Source organism: Anomalospiza imberbis, unplaced genomic scaffold (assembly GCF_031753505.1).
Source record: "Anomalospiza imberbis isolate Cuckoo-Finch-1a 21T00152 unplaced genomic scaffold, ASM3175350v1 scaffold_52, whole genome shotgun sequence".
NCBI classification, from domain to species: domain Eukaryota; kingdom Metazoa; phylum Chordata; class Aves; order Passeriformes; family Viduidae; genus Anomalospiza; species Anomalospiza imberbis.
The window spans coordinates 435817-457414 of record NW_027100130.1 but is presented as its reverse complement, the minus strand read 5'-3'; the positions used below and the strand labels follow the sequence as shown (position 1 = coordinate 457414).

Sequence of the window (21598 nt, the reverse complement as noted above, 5' to 3'; positions counted from 1 at the left end):
TGGGGGCAGTCCTGGATGGGGGCCTGGGAGCTGGGGGGCTCTTGGAGGGGGAAATGGGGGCCAGGAATCCTGGGGATCCCTGGCAACTGTAATGAGGTCCTGGGAGGATTCCTGGAGGGGATCCCAGGGTGCTTCTATCCCCGGAGAATGGGGTCCCAAGGGTCTCTCAGAGCAGGGGTTCTAGGGGTGCCTCTATCCCCAAAAAACAGGGTCCCACAGGTGCCTCTGTGCCCAAAAATGGGGTCCTAGGGTCCCTTGATCCTTAGAGAAGAGGTCCCCAGGAGTCCCCCTGTCCCCAGAACATGGGGTCCTGGGAGAAGTTCCTGAAGGGGACACAGGGGTGCCTCTATTCCCAAAAACGGGGTCCTGGGGGTCCCTTTAGCCTCAGAGCAGGGGTCCCAGGAATCTCTCAGACAGAATGGTGGTCCCAGAGGCGCCTCCACGCCCCAAAAGCCAGCGTCCCATCTCCTCCTCATCCCCACCGCGTGGCTTCCACAACCCCTTCCCAACCTGACACCGCTGAGGATCCCCCCAAATCCCTGACCCCCCCCCATTTCCCCCCCGTTTCCCCCCAATTTCCCAGCCTCCGACGACGAGTTTGAGAACCTGCGGATCAAGGGGCCCAACGCGGTGCAGCTGGTGAAGACCACGCCGGCCAAGGCGGCCGCGCTGCCGCCCATCCCCGAGCCCATCCGCGATGTCATCTACGACATGCTCAACGCCCTGGCCGCCTACCACGCCCCCGACGAGGGTACGGGGGGCTGGGGGGGCTCGGGTGGAGCAGAGGGAGGAGTGGGGTGCACGTGGAGCAGGAATTGGGGTGTCCTGTGTGGTGTCCTGGGTGCTCACCATGCCCCCCAGTGAGGGTACGGGGGTCTCAGGGTGGGTAGAGGGAGGAGTGGGGAGCACGTGGAACAGGAATTGGGGTGTCCTGTGCGATGTCCTGGGTGCCCAGCACATCCCTGATGAGGGCATGGGGGTCTCAGGGGATCCCCCTGGGGAGTTGGGGGGCAAAGGGAGGAGTGGGGTGCACATTGAACTGGATTTGGGGTGTCCTGTTCGATGTCATGCGTGCCCACTGTGCCCCTGTGGGTCTCCTGTGTGATGTTCTGGGCCTCTGACAAGGGTTTGGGGGACTTGGGGAACCCCCACAATGGGGGCAAACACCCCCAGGGAGTTTTGGGTTGCAGAGGGAGGGGTGGGGAGCACATGGAACTGAAATTGGGGTGTCCTGTGCGATGTCCTGGGCCTCTGACAAGGGTTTGGGGGACTGGGGGAACCCCCACAATGGGGGCAAACACCCCCAGGGAATTTTGGGGTGCAGAGGGAGGAGTGGGGAGCACATGGAACTGAAATTGGGGTGTCCTGTGTGATGTTCTGGGCCTCTGACAAGGGTTTGGGGGACTTGGGGAACCCCCACAATGGGGGCAAACACCCCCAGGGAGTTTTGGGGTGCAGAGGGAGGAGTGGGGAGCACATGGAACTGAAATTGGGGTGTCCTGTGTGATGTTCTGGGCCTCTGACAAGGGTTTGGGGGACTTGGGGAACCCCCACAATGGGGGCAAACACCCCCAGGGAATTTTGGGGTGCAGAGGGAGGAGTGGGGAGCACATGGAACTGAAATTGGGGTGTCCTGTGTGATGTTCTGGGCCTCTGACAAGGGTTTGGGGGACTTGGGGAACCCCCACAATGGGGGAAAACACCCCCAGGGAGGTTTGGGGGGTTGTGGAGGGAGGGGAGCACGGGGGGCAAGGATTGGAGGGCACACGAGGAAATTGGGGTGTTCCCAAGGAGTGAGGTAGATGTGGAAAAGGATTTGGGGGTTTTCATATGGGGGGAATTGGAGTGTTCGCATGGGGAAGGAATTGGGGTGTCCAGGTAGGGGGAATTGGGGTGTCCATATAGGGAAATTGTCTATATAGGGAAGGAATTGGGGTGTCCATATAGGGATGGAATTGGGGTGTCCATATAGGGACGGAATTGGGGTGTCCTTATAGGAACAGAGTTGGGATGTCCATATAGAGACAGAATTGGGGTGTCCATATAGAGAAGGAATTGGGGTGTCCATATAGGGATGGAATTGGGGTGTCCATATAGAGACGGAATTGGGGTGTCCTTATAGGGACGGAATTGGGGTGTCCATATAGGGATGGAATTGGGATGTCCTTATAGGAACAGAGTTGGGGTGTCCGTATAGGGACGGAATTGGGGTGTCCATATAGAGACAGAGTTGGGGTGTCCGTATAGGGACGGAATTGGGGTGTCTGTATAGAGACAGAGTTGGGGTGTCCATATAGGGACGGAATTGGGGTCTCTGTATAGAGACAGAATTGGGGTGTCCATATAGGGATGGAATTGGGGTGTCTGTATAGAGACAGAGTTGGGGTGTCCATATAGGGACGGAATTGGGGTGTCCACATAGGGACGGAATTGGGGTGTCTGTATTAGGCGGCAATCAGGCTGCCCCGTCCCCCAGGCATCCTCAGCCCCTCTGGGGGGGGGTCTCCTGTCCCCCCTGAGCGCCGTGTCCCCGCGCAGGTGACAAGGGGGACCCCAAGAGCGCGGCGCCCAGCGAGGTGAGCCAGCTGCTGTCGGACATTGGGGACGACATGTACCAGCAGTACCGCAGCCTGACCCGCCCCCCCGCCGACTTCGACCCCCCCGCCGGCTTCGCCATCAACGTACGGGGGCTTGGGGGTCCTGGGGGGCAGTTTGGGGGGGCTGGGGGATGGTTTAGGGAGGCTGAATGGCATCTGGGTGTTCGGGGCAGAGGTTTGAGGGGACTGGGAGAGGATTTAGGGGGGCTGGGGGCAGCCTGGGGGTCTGAAAGGGGATTTGGGGCAGCTGGGAGGGAATTTAGAGGGTTTTGGGGGCCTGAGGGGTGATTTTGGGGCCTGGGGGGCAATTTGAGGGGGCTGAGGGGTCTGAGGTGTGGTTTGGGTGGGGCTGGGAGGTGGTTTTGGCAGTCTCGGGGTCAGTTTGGGGGGCTTTGGAGGGGATTTGGGGGGCCCAGCATTCCCAGAGTCACTGACACTTGAGAGAGGGGGTAACGGGGGGCTGTGGGGGTATCACTGGGGGTCTGTGGGGTTTTGGGGCTCCCCCCCAGGCTCTGATCCTCCCCCTGCTCCTCCAGGCCCAGGTTTTCGCTGCTGACGGAGCCGCGGCTGAGACGCCGCCCTCGGGAACCCCCCAGGGAGAAGGTGGCGCTGCCCCCCTGAGTCCCCTGGTGTCCCCTGCTTGTCCCTGATGTTCCCTCCCATCCCTGTGACCCCGATACTCCCGACGCCCCCAACATCTTCTCTGTACCCTCACACATCCCAGTGTCCCCTCTGTGTCCCCAGGGTCCCTGAGCCCTTCCTGTCCCTGAGCTCCCACTGTCCTCTCCATGTCCCCAAGGTCCCCTCCGTGTCCTCCGAGGTCCCCTCCGCGTCTTTAAGACTTTCACCATCCCCTCTGCACCCCCTAATGGTGCCCCCTTTGCCCCCTTGTGTCCCCTAAGGATGCCCTCCCGTGCCCCCCTGCTCCCCCGTGTCCCCTGACGCTGTCCCCGTGTCCCCACAGCGTCCAGCCCCGAGGAAGGCCGCGAGGGCCGCAAGGAGAAGGAGGGGGAGCGCGGCGAGGAGCGGGGCCGGGCGCGGGGCTCCAAGCCCCTGATGCCCACCTCGACCATCCTGCGGCTGCTGGCCGAGCTGGTGCGCTCCTACGTGGGCATCGCCGCCCTGATCGCCAACTACAGCTACAGCGTGGGCCAGTCCGAGCTCATCAAGGAGGTGACGCCGCGGGGACAGGGCCACCGGGGGGGACAGGGGACAGGGACAGCCGTGTGTCTGTCAGGGTGTGCTGGGAGGGGCCATCTGAGCTCATCAAGGAGGTGACATCACGGGGACAGGGCCACCAGAGGGGACAGGGACAGCCGTGTGTGTCTGTCAGGGTGTGCCGGGAGGGGTTGTCTGAGCTCCTCAAGGAGGTGACACCGTGGGGACAGGGCCACCAGAGGGGACAGGGACAGCCGTGTGTCTGTCAGGGTGTGCCGGGAGGGGTTGTCTGAGCTCCTCAAGGAGGTGACACCGCGGGGACAGGGCCACCAGAGGGGACAGGGACAGCCGTGTGTCTGTCAGGGTGTGCCAGGAGGGGTAGTCCGAGCTCATCAAGGAGGTGACACCGCGGGGACAGTGCCACCAGAGGGGACAGGGGACAGGGACAGCCGTGTGTCTGTCATGGTGTGCCTGGAGGGGTTGTCTGAGCTCATCAAGGAGGTGACACCACAGGGACACAGCCGCCAGAGGGACAGGGACAGCCGTGTGTCTGTCAGGGTGTGCATAGGGCGGTTCTGTCACCTCCTTGTGCTTTGGGGTCTGTTGTCACCTCGGGGAGGGGCGTCACTCGTCACCCCTTGAAGAAGGGCGCCTTGTCACCTTGATTGTTAGGGTCCCCTGGTCCCCTGGACCCCCAGACACCTCAGTCCTGTCCCCTGTGCTCGAGGGTCCCCTGTCCCCTTACCCTGAAGGTCTCCTCTGTCCCCCGGCCGTGGGTGCGGGTGCGTGACCCCTGTGTCCCCCCAGGACTGCAGCGTGCTGGCCTTTGTCCTGGACCACCTGCTGCCCCACCAGCAGAACGCCGAGGACAAGGACACGCCGGCGCTGGCACGGCTCTTCCTGGCCAGCCTGGCCGCAGCCGGCAGTGGCACCGATGCCCAGGTGGCCCTGGTCAACGAGGTCAAGGCTGCCCTCGGCCGCGCCCTGGCCATGGCTGAGAGCACCGAGAAACACGCCAGGTGTGGGGACAGCTGGGGACAATGTGGGGACAGCATGCGGGTACCATGGGGACAATGTGGGGACAGTGTGGGGACAGCTGGGGACAACGTGGGGACAGCATGCGGGTACCCAGGGGACAATGTGGGGACAGCATGCGGGTACCCTGGGGACAATGTGGGGACAATTTGGGGACAACGTGGAGTCACTGCAGAGACAGCCTCGAGGTGACCAGTGTCTCTCATCCTCTGTCCCCCACAACATGATGGATGTCCCTTATCCCCCCGGAGTGAACACTGCCAGTGTCCACCCAGAATGACCGGTGTCCCCCTGGAGTGACCGGTGTCCCCCAGAGTGTCCCTTGTCACTCCAGAGTGTGCCCTGCCCCCCCGAGTGACCGCTGTCCCCCGAGTGACCGCTGTCCCCCCGAGTGACTGCTGTCCCCCTGAGTGCTGTCCCCCGGAGTGACCGCTGTCCCCCCAAATGACCGCTGTCCCCCCAAATGACCGCTGTCCCCCGGAGTGACCGCTGTCCCCCCGAATGACCGCTGTCCCCCCAAATGACCGCTGCGCCGTCCCCGCAGGCTCCAGGCCGTCATGTGCATCATCAGCACCATCATGGAGTCGTGCCCGTCCACCTCGAGCTTCTACAGCAGCGCGGCCAAGCCGCCCCACAACGGCATGAACAACATCATCCGCCTGTTCCTCAAGAAGGGGCTGGTCAACGACCTGGCCCGTGTGCCCCACAGCCTCGACCTGTCCAGGTGGGGGGCTGAGGGGGTGCCCTGAGGGGTCTGGGGGGTGTTAAGAGGGTTTTGGGGAGGTCTTGAGGGGTTTTCAAGGGTCTTTGGGGGAGCTTGGTTGGAGTCTTGAGGGGTTTTCAGGGGTCTTGAGGAGGTTTGGGGGAGCTTCATTGGGGTTTTGGGGTGTCTTGAGGAGGACCGCGGTGGATTTAGGGTCCCTGCTGGGTTCTGGGTCCCCGCTGGGTTTGGGGTCCCTGCTGGGTTCAGGGCAGGGGGATCCCTGCTGGTTCAGGGGTCCCCTCTGGGTTGGGGGTCCGTGCCGGTTGAGGTGCCAGCGCTGCCCCCCCAGCCCCAACATGGCCAACACGGTGAACGCGGCGCTGAAGCCGCTGGAGACGCTGTCGCGCATCGTGAACCAGCCCAGCGGGCTCTTCGGGGCCAAGGGCTCCTCCAGCAAGAGCAAGGCCGAGGGCAACGGGGGCGCCCGCGAGGCGGGGGCCGCGCCCCCCGATGGAGGTACCCCCCCCACCCCCCCAGGACCCCCGGGTCACCCCACGGCCCCCCGGTGTCACCCACAGCCCCGGTGTCACCCCACGGCCACACCCCCAGTGTCACCTGCTGCCCCAGGGGCTGTCACAGCTGCCCCCGATGGAAGTACCACCCCTGGGACCCCCTGGGTCACCCCATGGCCCCCCAGTGTCACCCCATGGCCCCCCAGTGTCCCCCCATGGCCCCCCAGTGTCCCCCCATGGCCACAGTGTCACCCCATGGCCCCACAGTGTCACCCCATGGCCACAGTGTCACCCCATGGCCCCCCAGTGTCCCCCCATGGCCACAGTGTCACCCCATGGCCCCCCAGTGTCCCCCCATGGCCCCCCAGTGTCACCCCATGGCCCCCCAGTGTCACCCCATGGCCACAGTGTCACTCCATGGCCACAGTGTCCCCCCATGGCCACAGTGTCACCCCATGGCCACAGTGTCACCCCATGGCCCCCCAGTGTCACCCCATGGCCACAGTGTCCCCCCATGGCCACAGTGTCACCCCATGGCCCCCCAGTGTCACCCCATGGCCACAGTGTCACCCCATGGCCACAGTGTCACCCCATGGCCCCCCAGTGTCCCCCCATGGCCACAGTGTCACCCCATGGCCCCCCAGTGTCACCCCATGACCCCCCAGTGTCACCCCATGGCCACAGTGTCACCCCATGGCCCCCCAGTGTCACCCCATGGCCACAGTGTCACCCTATGGCCCCCCAGTGTCACCCCATGGCCACACCACCAGCATTCCCCCCACACCCCATGACTCCCCAAGGGACCCTCCAGTCCCCCCCGCCCCCCATGACCCCTGTGCCCCCCAGGGGACCCCGGGGACCCCGAGCCCCCCGAGGAGGACGCAGAGGCGGCGCAGGCCGAGGCGGCCGACGGGGACATGGACGGCGAGGCCGAGGGGGACACGGTGGTGCTGGCCGGGCAGCCCGAGGGGCTCAGCACCCAGGAGATGCAGGTCAGGGACCCTTCCCCAAATCCCCCGAGACCCCCAAGACCCCCCCAGCACCCCCAAACTCCCCCTGTGCCCCCCCCCAGGTGGAGAACGAGCTGGAGGATCTCATTGACGAGCTGCTGGAGCGGGACGGCGCCGACGGCAACAGCACCATCATCGGTGAGGGACAGCAGTGACCGCTGGACAGCAGAGTGACCGCTGGACAGCAGTGACTGCTGGACAGCAGAGTGACCGCTGGACAGCAGAGTGACCGCTGGACAGCAGAGTGACCACTGGACAGCAGAGTGACTGCTGGACAGCAGTGACCACTGGACAGCAGAGTGACCGCTGGACAGCAGAGTGACCGCTGGACAGCAGAGTGACCGCTGGACTGCAGTGACCGCTGGACAGCAGTGACCGCTGGACAGCAGAGTGACCGCTGGACTGCAGTGACCGCTGGACAGCAGAGTGACCGCTGGACAGCAGTGACTGCTGGACAGCAGAGTGACCGCTGGACAGCAGAGTGACCGCTGGACAGCAGAGTGACCGACAGTAGGGTGACCACTGGGCATCAGGGTGGGGTCCTCCCAGGACATTGGGGTCACTCCTGGACATCAGGGTGACTCGCAGGACATCAGGGTGACCCCCTGACCATCAAGGTGACCCCCTGGACATCAGGGTGACTCGCAGGACATCAGGGTGACCCCCTGGACATCAGGGTGACTCGAAGGACATCAGGGGTGACCCCTGACCATCAGGGTGACCCCCTGACCATCAAGGTGACCCCCTGGACATCAGGGTGACTCCCAGGACATTAGGGTGACCCCTGACCATCAGGGTGACCCCCTGGACATCAGGGTGACTCGCAGGACATCAGGGTGACCCCCTGGCCATCAGGGTGACCCCCTGGACATCAGGGTGACCCCTGGCCGTGTCCCCTGTCCCCAGTGAGCCGCTCAGCCGAGGACGAGTCGCAGGAGGACGTCCTGATGGACGAGGCTCCGTCCAACCTCAGCCAGGCCTCCACGCTGCAGGCCAACCGTGAAGGTGGGCACGGGGTTTTGGGGTTTGGGAGGGACCGGGAGGACCCCAGGGCTCTGGGAGGGCTGCCAGGCTGGAGTGGCCTGGGGCTGTTGGGCTCCCTATGAGATCAGGGGGGAAATTGGGATAAGGGATTTGGGGGTGTCCCTGGGGGGGGGGTCTCGGGGTCCTACAGACCCCCTCGATCCCTTCCCACAGATTCCATGAACATCCTGGACCCCGAGGATGAGGAGGAGCACACGCAGGAGGAGGACAGCAGTGGCAGCAACGAGGACGAGGATGACAGCCAGGACGAGGAGGAGGAGGAGGAGGAGGAGGATGAGGATGATCAGGTGGGGTTAGGGTGCTGAGGGCCCCCCCAAAACTCCGAGTGCCCCCAAAACATTGGGGTCACCCCCAAAGTTTGGGGTCCCTCTTAAATAACAGGGTCTTCTCTGTAGCTGTGCCCCTGTTTTGGGGTGGGATGCTCTGTTTTGGGTCAAAGTGCCCCCAGTTTTTGGTCTGGGGATCCTGTGGACCATTTGGGGTTGGGGTCCTCCCATACTGGGGGTCAGGAGTTCTGTTTTGAGGTTGGGGTGCCCTGTTTTGGGTCAGGGTGCCCTGTTTTGGGTCAGGGGGTGTCTTTTGGAGTCATTTAGGGTCAGAGAACCCCCATTTTGGGGGTCAGGGGTGTCATTTGGGGTTTGGTGCCCTGTTTTGGGTCAAGATGCCCCCACTTTGGGGTCAGGGGGTGCTATTTTGGGTCAGGATACCCCCAATTTTGGGTCAAGATTGCTGTTTTGGGGCAAAATGCCCCAATTTGGGGCCTGCTGACCCCCTGGCGGGCCCTGCCAGGACGATGAGGAGGGCGAGGAAGGTGAGGAGGAGGAGGATGATGATGATGGCTCGGAGATGGAGCTGGATGAGGATTACCCCGACATGAACGCCTCGCCCCTCGTGCGCTTCGAGCGCTTTGACCGCGACGACGACCTCATCATTGAGTTCGACAACATGTTCTCCAGCCCCAGTATGGCACTGGGGGGCACTGGGAGGGACTGGGAGAGACTGGGAGGGGATTGGGGGGCACTGGGAGGGACTGGGAGAGACTGGGAGGGGATTGAGGAGCACTGGGAGGGACTGGGAGGGAACTGGGAGGGGATTGAGGAGCACTGGGAGGGAACTGGGAGGGACTGGGAGAGACTGGGAGGGGATTGAGGAGCACTGGGAGGGGATTGGGGGGCACTGGGAGGGAACTGGGAGGCATTGGGAGGAAAAAAATGGGGTGTCTCCACCTCATTTGTCACCTTGGGGGGGTCAGGAAAGGATCACACCCTCCCCCCAGCCCCCCAGTTGTGTTTCCCTGTGTTTTCTGGGGTGTCTGACTCCCCTTTCCCCCCCTCCCCGTGGTTTTTGGGGTGTCTGACCCCCTGTTTCCCCCCTTCCCTGTGGTTTTTGGGGTGTCTGATCTCCCGTTTCCCCCTCCCTGTGGTTTTTGGGGTGTCTGATGCCCTGTTTTTCCCCTCCCCGTGGTTTTTGGGGTGTCTGATCTCCCGTTCCCCCCCCCTCCCTGTGGTTTTTGGGGTGTCTGATGCCCTGTTTTTCCCCTCCCCGTGGTTTTTGGGGTGTCTGACTCCCCATTTCCCCCCTCCCCGTGGTTTTTGGGGTGTCTGACCCCCCCATTTCCCCTCTCCCTGTGGTTTTTGGGGTGTCTGACGCCCTGTTTTTCCCCTCCCCGTGGTTTTTGGGGTGTCTGACCTCCTGTTTTTCCCCTCCCCGTGGTTTTTGGGGTGTCTGACTCCCTGTTTTCCCCCATCCCCGTGGTTTTTGGGGTGTCTGACTCCCCGTTTCCCCCTTCCAGCCGACATCCCTCCATCCCCCGGGAACATCCCTGCCAGCCACCCTCTGCTGGTGCGGCACGCGGAGCACGGGGGGCTGGGGCTGGGGGCCGGCCCGGGGGGCGCCCGCCTGGCCCAGGGGCTCGGCCGGAGCCAGCGCACGCTGCGGCAGCTCACGGCCAACGCCGGCCACACCATCCACGTCCACTACCCGGGGGCACGGCAGCCAAACCCCCCCCTGATCCTGCAGCGGTGAGTGACCACTGCTGGCAGTGTCCAGAGACCCCTGGGGGTCACCCAAACCCCCTGGGGGTCACCCAAACCCTCCCAGGGAGCATCCCCAAACCCCCCCCTGATCCTGCAGCGGTGAGTGACCACTGCTGGCAGTGTCCAGAGACCCCTGGGGGTCATCCGGACACCCCTGGGAACACCCCAAACCCCCTTGGGGTCACCCAAACCCCCCTGGGAGCACCCCAAACCTCCTTGGGAACACCCCCAAACCCTCTTGGGGTCACTCAAACCCCCCCTGGGAACACCCCAAACCCCCTTGGGGTCACTCAACCCCCCCTGGGAGCACCCCAAACCCCCTTGGGAACACCCCCACACCTTCTTGGGGGTCACTCAAACCCCCCTGGGAACACCCCAAACCCCTTTGGGGTCATGCAGACCCCCCTGGGAACACCCCAAACCCCCTTGGGGTCACTCAACCCCCCTGGGAGCACCCCAAACCCCCTTGGGGTCATGCAGACCCCCCTGGGAACACCCCAAACCCCCTTGGGAACACCCCAAACCCCCTTGGGAACACCCCCAAACTCTCTTGGGGTCACTCAAACCCCCCTGGGAGCACCCCAAATCCCCTTGGGGTCATGCAGACCCCCCTGGGAACACCCCAAACCCTCTTGGGGTCACCCAAACCCCCCTGGGAGCACCCCAAACCCCCTTGGGGTCATGCAGACCCCCCTGGGAACACCCCAAACCCCCTTGGGGTCATGCAGACCCCCCTGGGAACACTCCAAACCCCCTTGGGAACACCCCAAACCCTCTTGGGGTCACTCAAACCCCCCTGGGAGCACCCCAAATCCCCTTGGGGTCACTCACCCCCCCCGGGAATCCCCATCCACTACCTGGGTTTGTGCCACAGCCCCTCCCTGGCTTCCTACAGCCCCAGCTGGGGGGGTCTCACAACCCCAGTCTGGGGGCTGACACCCCCCTGAGCTTCCCAACACCCCCGTTAACACCCCCTGACCCCCTCTGAACCCCCTGTGCCCCCTCCCCACGCTCCTGGGCCACAGACATCCTGCAGCTGAGCGGCAGCCAGGCTGTGCCCCCAACCAGGGGTCTCACAGCCCCAGCCAGGGGGTCCCACACCCCCATGAATGCCCCCTGACCCCCTGTGCCCCCTTGGCAGGCTCCTGGGCCCCTCGGCGGCCGCAGACATCCTGCAGCTGAGCAGCAGCCTCCCGCTGCAGAGCCGGGGCCGGGCGCGGCTGCTGGTGGGCAACGAGGACGTGCACATCATCGCCCGCTCTGACGACGAGCTGCTGGACGACTTCTTCCACGAGCAGGGCAGCGCGGGCAGCCAGGCAGGCGAGTGGGCACACCTGGGGCATGGGGGACACCTGGGGACACCTGGGGACATGGGGGACACCTGGGGACACCTGGGGACATGGGGGACACCTGGGGACACCTGGGGACATGGGGGACACCTGGGGACATGGGGGACACCTGGGGACACCTGGGGACATGGGGGGGGTTACCCACAGCCAGGCAGGCAAGTGGGCACACCTGGGGACATGGGGGACACCTGGGGACATGGGGAACACCTGGGGACACCTGGGGGCATGGGGGACACCTGGGGACACCTGGGGACACCTGGGGACATGGGGGGGGTTACCCACAGCCAGGCAGGCGAGTGGGCACACCTGGGGACATGGGGGACACCTGGGGACACCTGGGGACATGGGGGACACCTGGGGACATGGGGGCGTTTACCCACAGCCAGGCAGGCAAGTGGGCACACCTGGGGACATGGGGAACACCTGGGGACATGGGGGACACCTGGGGACACCTGGGGACACCACACCTGGGGGCATGGGGGACACCTGGGGACACCTGGGGACATGGGGGGGGTTACCCACAGCCAGGCAGGTGAGTGGGCGCACCTGGGGCATGGGGGGACACCTGGGGACACCTGGGGACATGGGGGACACCTGGGGACACCTGGGGACATGGGGGACACCTGGGGACACCTGGGGACATGGGGAACACCTGGGGACATGGGGAACACCTGGGGACACCTGGGGACATGGGGGACACCTGGAGACACCTAGGGACACCTGGGAACATGGGGGGGGTTACCCACAGCCAGGCAGGCGAGTGGGCACACCTGGGGACATGGGGGACACCTGGGGACACCTGGGGACATGGGGGACACCTGGGGACATGGGGGCGTTTACCCACAGCCAGGCAGGCAAGTGGGCACACCTGGGGACATGGGGGACATAGGGGGACACCTGGGGACACCACACCTGGGGGCATGGGGGACACCTGGGGACACCTGGGGACACCTGGGGACATGGGGGGGGTTACCCACAGCCAGGCAGGCGAGTGGGCGCACCTGGGGCATGGGGGGACACCTGGGGACACCTGGGGACATGGGGGACACCTGGGGACACCTGGGGACATGGGGGACACCTGGGGACATGGGGGACACGGGGGGACACCTGGGGCATGGGGATCACCTGGGGACACCTGGGGCATGGGGGAACACCTGGGGACACCACACCTGGGGACATGGGGGGGACAACCGGAGCACCTGGAGCCACCTGGGGACATGGGGGGGGATACCCACAGCCAGGCAGGCGAGTGGGCACACCTGGGGACACCTGGGGACACAGAGGGACAGGGAGAGACCCCGCCAAAACACGGCACAGACACAGGGACACGGCAGGGGCGGGGCCTGAAGAGGGGGTGGGGCTTAAGAGGGTGTGGTGTGTTGGGAAGGGCTGGGGCTTAAAGGTATGGTGGGTGGGGTTTAAGGGTTCAGTGGGGAAGGGGTGGGGCTTAATGGGGTGTGGTCTGGGGAAGGGGTGTGGTTTAAGGGGTGTGGTTTAAGGGGTGTGGTCTGGAAAGGGGTGTGGTTTAAGGGGTGTGGTTTAAGGGGTGTGGTCTGGGGAAGGGGTGGGGTCTATGGGTCCTAGGAGCATGGTCTGGTAGGTTTAAGGGGGTGTGGTCTGGGGGGAAGTGGGCTTGGCTGATTGACAGTCTTGGGGTGGGTGTGGTCCCACGGGGGGGCGTGGCCTCTGCAGCCTCCAAAGCTCCCATCCCCCCCCGCCCCCAGGGACCCTGTCCAGCATCCCCACGGCCCTGACGCGCTGGACCGAGGAGTGCAAGGTCCTGGACGCCGAGAGCATGCACGACTGCGTGTCCGGTGAGACCCCTGGGATCCCCCCCGGGGCAGCCCCCAGACCCCTGAGCCTCACCCTTCCTTCCCCTCCAGTGGTCAAGGTGCCCATCCTGGGGGTCCCACACCCACCCAATTTCCTCCCCAGTGGTCAAGGTGCCCATCCTGGGGGTCCCACACCCACACAATTTCCTCCCCAGTGGTCAAGGTGCTCATCCTGGGGGTCCCACACCCACACAATTTCCTCCCCAGTGGTCAAGGTGCTCATCCTGGGGGTCCCACACCCACACAATTTCCTCCCCAGTGGTCAAGGTGCCCATCCTGGGGGTCCCACGTGCGCCAAATCCCCCGATTTGCCCCCCCAGTGGTCAAGGTGCCCACCCTGGAGGACCCAAGGTCCCCCAGTTTCCCCCACAGTGGTCAAGGTGCCCATCCTGGGGGTCCCACACACCCCAAACCCCCCCATTTTCCCCCCACAGTGGTCAAGGTGCCCATCCTGGCCCGGCTGGAGGCGCTGCGGGACGAGGAGCTGGACGAGCGGCGCGAGAAGCGCCGGCGCCAGGCGGCCGAGGACGAGGCCAAAGGCGCCGAGCGCAGCCCCGAGGACAAAGACGGGGCGGAGACCCAGGTGAGAGACCCCCAAAAAACCCCCCAAAGCCTCCCCGGGATGTGGGGAAGGGTCCCTCCTTCATTCCCCACCTTCCCGTCTCCCGCAGGACGCGGCGTCCAAAGCCGGCCCCGCTTCGGCCGACGTCAACCCCCCAGGTAAATCCCCCCAGCTCACCTGGACCCCTCCAAACCTTTCAGCGGCCGGACCCCCCCCCCCCCCCAAAAAAAAACCCCGAATCCCCCCCTGGAGCTGGCGCCGCGCGGGCTGAGGTAGTAGATTGTATAGTTGGAGGGTCACACCCCCGTCTCGGAGATAACTATACATTCTACTGTCTTCCTCGCGCGGCGCGCGCCGCCGGAGCCGGGGGGTCCCGGGGGGGGCTGCAGCGGCGGGGGAGGGGGTTTAGAGATCCCCCCACCCCGCCAGCACATCCAGGATAGGGGTGGAGTGGGGTTAAAATGGGGAAATCGGGTGGTTTGGTGGGGGGGGTTTAAAGGGTTTTTTGGGGTTTTTGGGGAGGGGTTTAATAGGGAGTTTTAGGGGGTTTGGAGGGGGTTGATGGAATTTGGGGGGTGGTTTAGCTCTAGGGGTGGGATGTGCCTTGCCCTAAATTGTTTCCTCCCCCTCCCTCAGAATTGTCTCTGTCTCTAAATTGTCTCGTCCCCAGAATTTTCTCCTCCCCCTAAATTGTTTCCTCCCAGCCCAAATTGTCTCCTCACCCCCTAAAATTCTCTCCTTCCACCCAAACCTCTCCTATCCCCACTGGGATCCCCTCTAATTTAAGGGCACAGCTGAATGTCTGGGATTCCCCAAAATGGGGAAGAACGGGAGGTTTTGGGGTGCAGGGTGGGGTGTGGGGGGGCTCCCAAATTTCTGGGTCCTCCCCAATGTTGATCCCTGCGTGTGTCCCACCCCCCCTCCCAGAACACAGCGGGACCCCGGGAGAGACCCCCCCTCCTGGTCCCCACCGGACACTGGTGATGCTGGAACCGACGCCGACCCCCCCAGACCCCCCCCCAGGAGCCCCCCAAATCCCCACTCGCCCCCCTCAGCCCCCCGAACACGAAGAGGGGGGGCCTGGACGACCCCCCCAAGATGCCGAAGCCACTCAGATGGAGTTGTCACCCGCCCCCACCATCAGTAAGTGCTCGGTTTTTGGGGAGATCCCCTGGATTTTTGGGGGCTTTCTCCTTTTTGTGGTGGGGGGGAAGTCTCCCCAGATTTGGGGGGGTTCAGTGTCCTGTCCCCCCCCCCAGCGTCGCTGTCCCCAGAGCGGGCGGAGGACTCGGACGCGCTGACGGCCGTGAGCAGCCAGCTGGAGGGGTCCCCCATGGACACCTCGAGTTTGGCCTCCTGCACCTTGGAAGAATCTGGGGGGGCTCCCCCTGCCCCCACAGCCCCCCAAAACCCCCCCGGAACCCCCCAAGGACCCCCTCCCGCCCCCCCCGACGCCGCTCAGCCTCCGGACGATAGGTGAGAGCCTCCCCTTCCCCCTCAGCTCTGTCAGCGGGAAACGGGGGCGGAGGGTTGTGGTTTTGGGGTGTCCCCCCTCACTGATGTCACCCCCAGCTCGCCCCCGGCCTCATCCTCGGAGAGTTCATCCACCCGGGACTCGGCCGGGGCCATTTCCGGGGCCGACTCGAGAGGGATCCTGGAGGAGCCGCTGCCGTCCACCAGCAGTGAGGAGGAGGATCCGCTGGCCGGTCAGTGACACCCCTGTGTCCCCTCTGGCCGGTCAGTGACACCCCTGTGCCCCCCATCACCCGTCAGTGACACCCCTGTGCCCCCTGTCACCCGTCAGTGACACCCCTGTGCCCCCCGTCACCGGTCAGTGACACCCCTGTGTCCCCCGTCACCGGTCAGTGACACCCCTGTGCCCCCCGTCACCGGTCAGTGACACCCCTGTGTCCTCTCTGGCCACCCCCTGTGTCCCCCGTCACCGGTCAGTGACACCCCTGTGTCCCCCGTCACCCGTCAGTGACACCCCTGTGCCCCCTGTCACCGGTCAGTGACACCCCTGTGCCCCCTGTCACCCGTCAGTGACACCCCTGTGCCCCCCGTCACCCGTCAGTGACACCCCTGTGCCCCCTGTCACCGGTCAGTGACACCCCTGTGTCCCCCGTCACCGGTCAGTGACACCCCTGTGCCCCCTCTGGCCACTCCTGTGTCCCCTCTGGCTGGTCAGTGCCACCTCCTCCCGCCCCTCTGTGTCCCCTCTGTCACCCTCCAGAATCCTCTGTCCCCCCGAGAGTTTTTAGGGGTGTCCCTGGGAGATTTCAGGGTGTCCCCAGATGTTTTTAGGGCTGTCCCTGATGGTTTCGGGGTGTCCCTGAGGGATTTCGGGGTGTCTCCAAAGGTTTTTAGCGACATCCCTGGGGGTTCCAGGGATTTTCAGGGCATCCCTAGAAGGTTCCAGTCCATTCCCCGGGGTGTCCCCAACGTGTCCCCACCGTCTCACAGGGATCAGCCTTCCCGAGGGGGTGGACCCGTCGTTCCTGGCGGCGCTGCCGGACGACATCCGGCGGGAGGTGCTGCAGAACCAGCTGGGGATCCGCCCGCCCGCGCGGGCCCCGCCCGCCGCCAGCCCCGCCCCGCCCGTGGTGGCCAACCCCGGCCTCACCGAGGTCAGCCCCGAGTTCCTGGCGGCGCTGCCCCCGGCCATCCAGGAGGAGGTGGGTGTGGTCGTGGTCTGGGCGGGGCTACGGGTTGGGTGTGGTCTTGGGGTGGAGCTAAGGGAAGGGTGTGGTTTTGGGGTAGGGCTAAAGGGTGGGTGTGGTGTCTTGGGGTGTGGCCTCTTTGGGTGTGTCTACATGGGGGTATGGCCTTTTTGGGGTATATATGGGGTGTGGCCTCTTTGGGACATGTCCCCTGAGGGGTGTGGCCTCTTGGGGTGTGGCCTCTTTGGGACATGTCCCCTTAGGAGTGTGGCCTCGGGGTGTGGCTGCTCTGGGGTGTGTCCCGGTAAGGGTGTGGCCTCTTTTGGATATGTCCACAAAGTGCTGTGACCTCTTCAGGGTGTGGTCTCTTCAGGGTGTGGTCTCTCTGGGTGTGGTTCTCAGGGTGTGGCCTCTTCAGGGTGTGGTCTCTTCAGGGTGTGGTCTCTCTGGGTGTGGTTCTCAGGGTGTGGCCTCTTCAGGGTGTGGTCTCTCAGGGCGTGGCCTCTTCAGGGTGTGGTCTCTCTGGGTGTGGCCTCTTCAGGGTGTGGTCTCTCTGGGTGTGGCCTCTTCAGTGTGTGGTCTCTCTGGGTGTGGCCTCTTCAGGGTGTGGTCTCTTGGGGCGTGGCCTCTTCAGGGTGTGGTCTCTCTGGGTGTGGCCTCTTCAGGGTGTGGTCTCTCAGGGCATGGCCTCTTCAGGGTGTGGTCTCTCAGGGCGTGGCCTCTTCAGGGTGTGGTCTCTCAGGGCGTGACCTCTTTGGGGCGTGTCCCCATGTGGGCATGCTCTCTCGGGCCGTGTCCCCGCGGGCCCTGTCCGGTCGGGCCGTGTCCCAGCTCTGTCCCCCACAGGTGCTGGCGCAGCAGCGGGCGGAGCAGCAGCGGCGGGAGCTGGCTCAGGCCACGGGCTCGGACGCGCCCATGGACCCGGTGACGTTCATCCAGACGCTGCCGTCCGAGCTGCGGCGCTCGGTGCTGGAGGACATGGAGGACTCGGTGCTGGCCGTGATGCCGCCGGACATCGCGGCCGAGGCGCAGGCGCTGCGGCGCGAGCAGGAGGCGCGGCAGCGGCAGCTCATGCACGAGCGCCTCTTCGGCCACTCCAGCACCTCGGCGCTCTCGGCCATCCTGCGCAGCCCCGGTGAGGGAGGGGGGGCCTGTCTTGCTGCCCCCCGAAATCCCTCTGTGTCCCCCCAAATCCCTCTGTGTCCCCCCCACTTCCCTGTGTCTTCCACAATTCTCTCTGCAGCCCCAGCTCCCTCTGCCCCCTCCCCCCAGTTCCCTCCGTGTTCCCAATTGTTTCTGCCCCCCCAATTCCTTCAGCCCCCGTTCCCTGTGGCCCCACTCTGATTCCCTCAGTCTCCCCCTGTCCCCACTGTGTGACATGGCCCTGGCATCCCCAACGGGTGACACATCCACGGTGTCCCTGCTGTGTGACGTGTTCTCGGTGTGTGACACATCCCCAGTGTGTGGCACATCCCCAGTGTGTTAAAAATCCCTGTTGTCCCTGCTGCGTGGCACATCCCCGGTGTCCCCAGTCCGTGCCGTGTCCCTGCTGCGTGGCACATCCCCGGTGTCCCCAATCCGTGCCGTGTCCCTGCTGTGTGGCACATCCCCGCTGTCCCCAGTCCGTGCCGTGTCCCTGCTGTGTGGCACATCCCCGCTGTCCCCAGTCCATGCCGTGTCTCTGCTGCGTGACACCGGTGTCCTGTCCCTGTCCCCGCAGCGTTCACCAGCCGGCTCAGCGGGAACCGGGGCGTTCAGTACACGCGGCTGGCGGTGCAAAGGGGAGGCACCTTCCACATGGGGGGCACTGGCACCCACAGCAGGTCAGTGGTCATTAGGTCGTTTTGGGGTCAGTCTCGGCTGTCCCCCCAGGCCAGTGGGTGGCAGCATGGACAGGGCAGTTTGGGGTCAGTCTGGGGCTGGTTTGGCGCTCAGTTTGGGCTCAGTTTGGGGTCAGTCTGGGGCTGGTTTGGCGCTCACTTTGGGGTCAGTCTGGGGCTGGTTTGGCGCTAAGTTTGGGGTCAGTCTGGGGCTGGTTTGGCGCTCAGTTTGGGATCAGTTTGGGGTCAGTCTGGGGCTGGTTTTGGCGCTAAGTTTGGGGTCAGTCTGGGGCTGGTTTGGCGCTCAGTTTGGGATCAGTTTGGGGTCAGTCTGGGGCTGGTTTTGGCGCTCAGTTTGGGGTCAGTCTAGGGATGGTTTTGTGCTCAGTTTTGGTTCCATTTGGGGTCAGTCTGGGGCTGGTTTGGCACTCAGTTTGGGTTCAGTCTGGGGCTGGTTTTTTGCTCAGTTTTGGTTCAGTTTGGGGTCAGTCTGGGGCTGGTTTGGCACTCAGTTTGGGGTCAGTTTGGGGTCCGTCTGGGGCTGGTTTGGTGCTCTGGTTTGGGTCACTTTGGGTCACTCCTGCCTGTCACACATCCCCAGGCCGGCGGGCAGCAGCGTGGACAGCCTGCTGCGCCTGCGCGGGCGGCTGCTGCTGGACCACGAGGCTCTGTCCTGCCTGCTGGTGCTGCTCTTCGTGGACGAGCCCAAGCTGAACACGAGCCGCCTGCACCGCGTCCTGCGCAACCTCTGCTACCACGCTCCCACGCGGGGCTGGGTGGTCCGCAGCCTGCTGTCCATCCTGCAGCGCAGCAGCGAGAGCGAGCTGTGCCTCGAGACCCCCCGCGGGACCCCCGGGCCGGGCACCGAGGAGCGGCCGCGCGGCCGCGGCGGCGGAAGCCGTGCCGGGCCCGGCTCGGCCGCGGAGCCGCGCGGGCTGGACCTGCTGCACCGCATGGAGTCGCGCAGCTCCGGCCAGCTGTCCTGGCTGTCCGTGTCCATGGACGCCGCCTTGGGCTGCCGGACCAACATCTTCCAGATCCAGCGCGTGCCCGGCCGCAAGCACACGGAGAAGCACGCGGCGGCCGCCGGCTCCGCCGTCCACATCCACCCCCAGGCCGCGCCCGTGGTGTGCCGGCACGTGCTGGACACCCTCATCCAGCTGGCCAAGGTGGGGAGTGCTGCTGGGGGTGTTCGGGGCGGGTGCTGGAGCACGTTTGGGGTTCTTTTAGGGGAGCTGGGGAACATTACTGGGTTTTTGGGAGGTTTCTTGAAGGTTTTTTGGTATGTTAAAGGGTGCTTTGGGGGAAATTGGGGAACACTAGAGCCCATTATTGGGTTTCCGGGATGTTCCTTGAAGGTTTTTTGCCACGTTAAGGGGTGGTTAGGGGATCTTTGGAGGATCCCCAAACCCTGTGTGGGGCCTGGGGGTGACTGAGGCCTCCTGGGGTGGGAGGCATGGGGGACTCTGGGGTGGTTTTGGGGTGGTTTTGGTGTTTTCAGCACCCCCGTGTTCCCCGCCAGGTCTTCCCCAGCCACTTCACCCAACAACGAGGCCGAGACCCCGCCACCGACCCGGAGCGCGACCGCGGCCCCCCCAAATCGGGGGGCAGCCCTTGCCCTCCCCCACCCCCCCAAACCCCACCAGCACCCCCACCCCCTCCCCCCCCCACCGGCGCCCCCTCCCCAGCCCTGCCCCCTCAATCCCAATCCGGCTCGCTGTCCACCGATTTTTGGGATCTGCTGGTCAAGCTGGACAACATGAACGTGAGCCGGAAGGGGAAGGGGTCGGCGCGGGCGGGGGGCGGCGGGGGCGGCCCCGAGCCCGAGGCGGCCGGGGGGGGCCTGGAGGCGTCGCCGCTGGGGCAGCTGATGAACATGCTGTCGCACGGCGTCATCCGCCGCAGCCCCCTCCTCACCGAGAAGCTGCTGCGCCTCCTGTCCCTCATCTCCATCGCCCTCCCCGAGGGGGGCAAGGCCGGCGAGGGGGGGGCAGCGCCCCAGAACGGAGCCCCCGCCCCCCCCGCGCCCGCCCCGCCCGCTGGAGGGGCTGGGACGGGGACGGGGGCGGGGGCGGCCGCAGCGCCCGGGAGCCCCCCGGGACAGGGGGGCAACGGAGGAGGAGGAGGAGGAGCGGCCACAGCTGGAGGAACCGCGGGTGAGTGTGGGGACAGGGATAGGGATGGAGACAGGGATGGGGACAGGGGATGGGGACAGGGATGGGGACAGGGGGACAGGGATGGGGACAGGGGGACAGGGATGGGGACGGGGGATGGGGACAGGGGGACAGGGATGGGGACAGGGGATGGGGATGGGGACAGGGGATGGGGACAGGGATGGGAATGTGGGGACATGAGGACAGGGATGAGGGCATTGGAATGGGGAAGGGGATGGGGACAGGGGTGGGAGCGTAGGGCTGGGGACAGGGATAGGACACGGATGAGATGCGGCAATAGGGACGGGACGTGGGGACAGGGACGCAGGGGGGTCACAACAGGCACAGGGAGCAGCTTGGGTGGGGTGGCATCTCGGTGGCATCTCCCTCCCACTGCCACCACCCCCACCACCGTGTCCCCGCTGTCCCCAGCCCCTGCCAAGAGCGCCAAGTCCCCTGCCAAGGTTCCCGAGGGTGGCCCCGACCCCCGGCTGGCGGCCACGGGCCTGACCGAGAGCCAGCTCCAGCTCTCCGTGGAGGTACCAGGGGGGGCCGGGCTGGGCGGGGGGGGGGGTGTCCTGCTGTCCCCAGGTGTCCTCAACCGCCCTGTGCCACCCCCAGGTGCTGACGTCACACTCGTGCTCGGAGGAGGGGCTGGAGGACGCGGCCAATGTCCTGCTGCAGCTGTCGCGGGGGGACGCGGGGACAAGGGACACGGTGCTGCGGCTGCTGCTCAGCGGGGCCCGGCAGCTGGGGGGGGCCCTGTGCCGCCAGATCGGTGAGGGGGGGGGTCTTGGAGGGGTCTGGTGGTCTTGGGCCACCAGACCAGTGGAGGGGTCCCAGGTGGGTGGGCTGGGGGTGCCCTGTGGTCAGTGGGGGGTGCCCAGTGGTCAGTGGGGGTGGTCAGAGGGGTCCCAGCCTGTGGCACCCCCCAGGGACACTGCTGGCCGAGCTCCGTGAGTACAACCTGGAGCAGCAGCGGCGGGCACAGCTCGAGGCTCCGTCCCCCGAGGGGCTCCCCGAGGAGCAGCCCCCCAGCGCCAAGCTCAAGGGCAAAATGCAGAGCCGGTGAGTGCCCACACACCCTGGGGCCTGGCATGGCTGCTGTCCCTGTCCTGGGCACGGTG

The 21598-nt window shown here is 65.3% G+C and overlaps 1 protein-coding gene across 1 annotated transcript in view; it reads left to right on the top strand.

Annotated features, from left to right (window-relative positions):
* HUWE1 (HECT, UBA and WWE domain containing E3 ubiquitin protein ligase 1) overlaps positions 1–21598 on the top strand; it is a 63739-nt gene that overhangs the window by 31600 nt on the left and 10541 nt on the right. The window contains 28 exon segments of the mRNA XM_068178683.1: positions 584–751; positions 2539–2681; positions 3134–3200; positions 3562–3770; positions 4563–4774; positions 5335–5514; positions 5843–6009; positions 6852–6997; positions 7078–7153; positions 7922–8020; positions 8213–8346; positions 8849–9020; positions 9852–10080; positions 11237–11415; positions 13169–13258; positions 13711–13859; positions 13948–13996; positions 14766–14981; positions 15098–15314; positions 15411–15544; positions 16302–16513; positions 17345–17633; positions 18219–18321; positions 18920–19487; positions 19841–20474; positions 20904–21010; positions 21093–21249; positions 21407–21539. Of these exon segments, the coding sequence (XP_068034784.1) occupies positions 584–751; positions 2539–2681; positions 3134–3200; positions 3562–3770; positions 4563–4774; positions 5335–5514; positions 5843–6009; positions 6852–6997; positions 7078–7153; positions 7922–8020; positions 8213–8346; positions 8849–9020; positions 9852–10080; positions 11237–11415; positions 13169–13258; positions 13711–13859; positions 13948–13996; positions 14766–14981; positions 15098–15314; positions 15411–15544; positions 16302–16513; positions 17345–17633; positions 18219–18321; positions 18920–19487; positions 19841–20474; positions 20904–21010; positions 21093–21249; positions 21407–21539 (5239 nt within the window).